Raw genomic sequence first — 4918 nt, forward strand, 5'->3', positions numbered from 1 at the left:
AATTTTTAAGCCACCACGCTGAAATGCAATACCGAAGTCCGGGCTCCGTCGAACATTACCCGATCAAAATTTCAACCAGTTTGGTTGAAAAATGAGGGCGTGACAGAGCCGCCGAAACTTTCACGAAAAGCCGGACATGACGTCATCAAAGACATTTATCAAAAAAATGAAAAAAATATCTGATAATATCATACCCAGGAACTCTCATGTCAAATTTCATAAAGATCGGTCCAGTAGTTTAGTCTGAATCGCTCTACACACACACAGAGACACACGCACATACACCACGACCCTCGTCTCGATTCCCCCCTCTACGTTAAAACATTTAGTCAAAACTTGACTAAATGTAACAAGTCGCGTAAGGCGAAAATACAACATTGAGTCAAGTAGCTGTCGAACTCACAGAATGAAACTGAACGCAATGCCATTTTTCAGCAAGACCGTATGCTCGTAGCATCGTCAGTCCACCGCTCATGGCAAAGGCAGTGAAATTGACAAGAAGAGCAGGGTAGTAGTTGCGCTAAGAAGGATAGCACGCTTTTCTGTACCTCTCTTTGTTTTAACTTTCTGAGCGTGTTTTTAATGCAAACATATCATATCTATATGTTTTTGAATCAGGAACCGACAAGGAATAAGATAAAAGTGATTTTAAATTGATTTCGACAATTTAATTTTGATAATAATTTTTATATATTTAATTTTCAGAGCTTGTTTTTAATCCAAATATAACATATTTATATGTTTTGGGAATCAGAAAATGATGGAGAATAAGATGAACGTAAATTTGGATCGTTTTATAAATTTTATTTTTTTTTACAATTTTCAGATTTTTAATGACCAAAGTCATTAATTAATTATTAAGCCACCAAGCTGAAATGCAATACCGAAGTCCGGGCTTCGTCGAAGATTACTTGACCAAAATTTCAACCAATTTGGTTGAAAAATGAGAGCGTGACAGTGCCGCCTCAACTTTCACGAAAAGCCGGATATGACGTCATAAAAGACATTTATCAAAAAAATGAAAAAAAACGTTCGGGGATTTCATACCCAGGAACTCTCATGTCAAATTTCATAAAGATCGGTCCAGTAGTTTAGTCTGAATCGCTCTACACACACACACACACACACACACACACACACACACACACACACACACACACACACGCACGCACAGACACACACATACACCACGACCCTCGTCTCGATTCCCCCCTCGATGTTAAAACATTTAGTCATAACTTGACTAAATGTAAAAAGGACGTGATCCAAGTGTAAAGAGCAGATACACACGTGTGCCGCATGTGGAGTCGGTGAAGCCGTTGATGCAGTTACAGAGGTAACCGTTGACCTGGTCCACACACTTCCCCCCGTTCTGACACGGGTCTGGGTCACATTCGTTGATGTCTGTACACACACGCACACGCACGCACACATGAACGCGAGCACGCACACACACACACATACACACACGCACGCAAACAGCCTAGACCTCAATGTGGGCAAAACAAAAGAGATGATCACAGACTTTAGGAGAGGGGAAAAGGAAACAGAGCCACTAGTGATAGGGGGGAAAGAGGTAGAACAAGTACAAGAGTACAAATACTTGGGCTGCATCATCAGTTCAGATCTCTCGTGGTCAAAACACATAGCCAAGGTAGTTAGCAAGTGCAATTCAAGACTGTACTTTCTGAGGAAACTCAAGCAGTTCAAGGTCTGCCCTGAAATACTGGCAATGTTCTACAGAGCCAGCATTGAAAGTGTTTTGACCTTCAACCTCATGGTATGGTACTATGGGGCTACTGTAGAGGACAAGAGCCATCTGGCAAGAGTGATCAGACAGGCAGAAAAGGTGGTTGGGGTTCAGTTCCCAAGCTTGGATGAACTGGTGCATAAGAGAACAGCCACAAAAGCACGAAAGGTCGTTGAAGATGAATCGCACCCCCTGCATGATCAGTTTGCACTCATGCCATCTAGGCGTAGATACAGAGCTGCAAAGTGTAGAACCTCTCGCATGCGGAAGTCGTTTATTCCATCCGCCATCTCAGTTCTCAATGATACCACTTAGTGCATGCATGTGAAACTGAAAAATGTACAATGGAGTTTTCCTCAGAGCTAGCTAGGAATGCATTGTACTCTAATGTTGTCATGTTATTGCTGTGTTTTTTATCTTCATGTTTTAAAATTATCTCCACAACTTATAAAGTATACTTTTACACTAGAATTATGTTTAAACAAATCAAGTATGTATGTTTAATATTATTCTTATGAAGTTTTTTTACAACTATTTAGAATAGAACAGTTTGTTTTGAATGTCAATCACTGGGAGCAGTCAGAAGAGTAAGAATTCTGTTTTGTTCTCACTATCATTTGCTTATGAAGATCATGATGTTGTTCCATTGCTTAGTCAGTCCTAGAAATAATGTCCTAGACTGTTATCAGTATTTTTGCCCTCTTTCATTACGATGCTATGGTATTTCTGTGGGTCTCCACATGTGTTTGTTTATAAGGCGGAAGTGACCTCCCCTTGTACACAATAGGCCCTCAGATGAAGCCTACGGACAGACTAGAATAGAACATGCACATAACACAGAAGGTCTGCACAGCACACTCACACACAGCAATACAGCACACCGTCTTGTACCTCCTTCTGCCCTGCCGAAGTCGGGGTATCCTTTTTAATCCACCGAACATTAATATCCACAGCCATGTGTGTCTCCTGCCTCCGAACACACACGCCACAGAGCTCGACTCGATGCGCGCAGTTTCGTATAAAAATTATTTTCCAAATTTCCCCACTGTGTTTTATAAAATAATCATATTATGAAAGCACATACATTCTTATCTTAGTTATTATGTATTCATTGTTAGCAAACATCGGCATTATTCATGTTTTACTTTAAACGCAATCATTGTTATTTATAGATCACAGGCACTTGATGTAAGTAGGTCACACACGTGTAAATGTTGTGCCCAGTCCTTGTTTTTGTTTCTGTTATTATTTTAGTTAGCAGGTCTAGTTGAGCACGTATTAAGTATCATGTACCCACTACTAGTCATTGTGCATTTTAGTTAATGGACTGATGATGTCATTTGTATGGAGTCGACGCACGTGCGAGGATATGTATGTGTGGGAGGGGGGGGGGGGGGGGGGGCGCGGGAGATGGAAGCTTGCTGTATGTTATGTAATGTATATATTGTGTGTGATACGTGGAAATGTGATACTATTTATTTGCATGTATGATACAGGTACAAATGTGATAATTGTAGGCTTATACTAGTGATTACTGTGTGTGATACATGAAATGTGATATGAATGCTGTTTTTATATGTTATACTCTTATTTTCTCCCAAGCGCAAGACAAATTCTTCTATGAAAATTGAAGCCAATAAAATTTGAGTTGAGTTGAGTTGAGTTGCAACATGAACGCACGTGGGCATGCACGAACGCACGCACGCACACACACACACACACATACGCACGCACGCATGCACACACACACACACACACACACGCACGAACGCACGCACGAACACACACACACACATAGTTTTAAATTTGCAACAGTTCGTGAAATGAAGGCTTCTATAATGTCTTTATCCGTGTGCGCACATGCGCGAGTTACACATTTACAACTCGGGCATCATCGTGAAGTGGAATACATGTATTATCGACCAGTTCCTACTATGTTGTAAAATAACTAATGACACACCGGAAAACAAGACAGACCGAGACGTCTGCATAATTATGGTGTTCACTTAAATGTTGCCAGGGTTAATTGTTTTTGTGAAATGCCGCACAGTCCGTCACACTTTTGGTGATGTTGTGAATCTGATTCAAATTCTACTTCTCGGCAAGCAGACTTTCCCGGTGTAGGATGCGGTCCGGTCCCCCCTCTGAAGTAGTCCCCCGGGGGACCAATTCGTGGCAAAAACTGCTCTATAATGGTCCCCCCTTAGACATCCAGCCTCGTTTTTCTTAGGCATTCAAGCCATTTTCAATCTATATCTTCGTCCGGTATTATGTAGTGCACAGACAGCAATCTCTTTGTTTGACTATATTTTGCAGAAAATAAAATAGATCTGATTTATAATGCCGTTCAAAAGAAAAATGACATGAAATAAAATGAATAATAAATAAATACTGATAAGAAGAAATGAAACCAGTCTCTGATTCTTTCCTTTCTTTTCTCTAAAATTGCTAGTAACATTACTAACATTGTAACAAGAAAAACGAGGCTGGATGTCTAAGGGGGGACCATTATAGAGCAGTTTTTGCCACGAATTGGTCCCCCGGGGGACTACTTCAGAGGGGGGACCGGACCGGATCCGACACCGGGGAAAAAACTCAGCACAAAATAAGCTGCAGTGTTATGAGTGATGTCAAAGTTCGCTATTAATAAATGTGTAAGATGATAGGCTTGTGGTGATGATGGTAACAGACGCCAAGAGACAATGAGGAGTGTTGATAACTTGTGAGATGATAGGCTTGAAGGCTGTTAAAGACAAACGCAAAGAGACAATGAGGAGTGTTGATAACGTGTGAGATGATAGGCTTGTGGTGCTGTTTTTAACAGATGACAAAAGACAATGTGGAGTGTTGATAACTTGTGAGATGATAGGCTTGTGGTGCTGTTTTTAACAGACGACAAAAGACAATGTGCAGTGTTGATAACTTGTGAGATGATAGGCTTGTAGGCTGTTGGTATCAAACGCAAAGATACAATATGGAGTGTTGAAAGCTTGTGGGATGATAGGCTTGTAAGCTGTTGGTAACAGACCCCAAGAGACAATATGGAGTGTTGATAGCTTATGAGATAATAGACTTGTGGTGATGTTGGTAACGTGTGAGATAATAGGCTTGTGGTGCTGTTAGTAGCTTGTGAGATGATAAGCTTGTGGTGCTGTTAGTAGCTTGTGA

General features: G+C 40.8%; 1 protein-coding gene across 1 annotated transcript; it reads left to right on the forward strand.

Moving 5' to 3' along the window:
- The first annotated feature begins 1513 nt into the window (after positions 1 to 1513).
- LOC138953358 (uncharacterized) lies at positions 1514 to 2065 on the forward strand. Its single transcript, XM_070325157.1, has one exon. The coding sequence runs from the start codon at positions 1514 to 1516 to the stop codon at positions 2063 to 2065; it is 552 nt and encodes a 183-aa protein (XP_070181258.1).
- Positions 2066 to 4918: the final 2853 nt, after the last annotated feature.

The sequence above is a fragment of the Littorina saxatilis genome, linkage group LG17, assembly GCF_037325665.1.
Source record: "Littorina saxatilis isolate snail1 linkage group LG17, US_GU_Lsax_2.0, whole genome shotgun sequence".
Classification (NCBI taxonomy): domain Eukaryota; kingdom Metazoa; phylum Mollusca; class Gastropoda; order Littorinimorpha; family Littorinidae; genus Littorina; species Littorina saxatilis.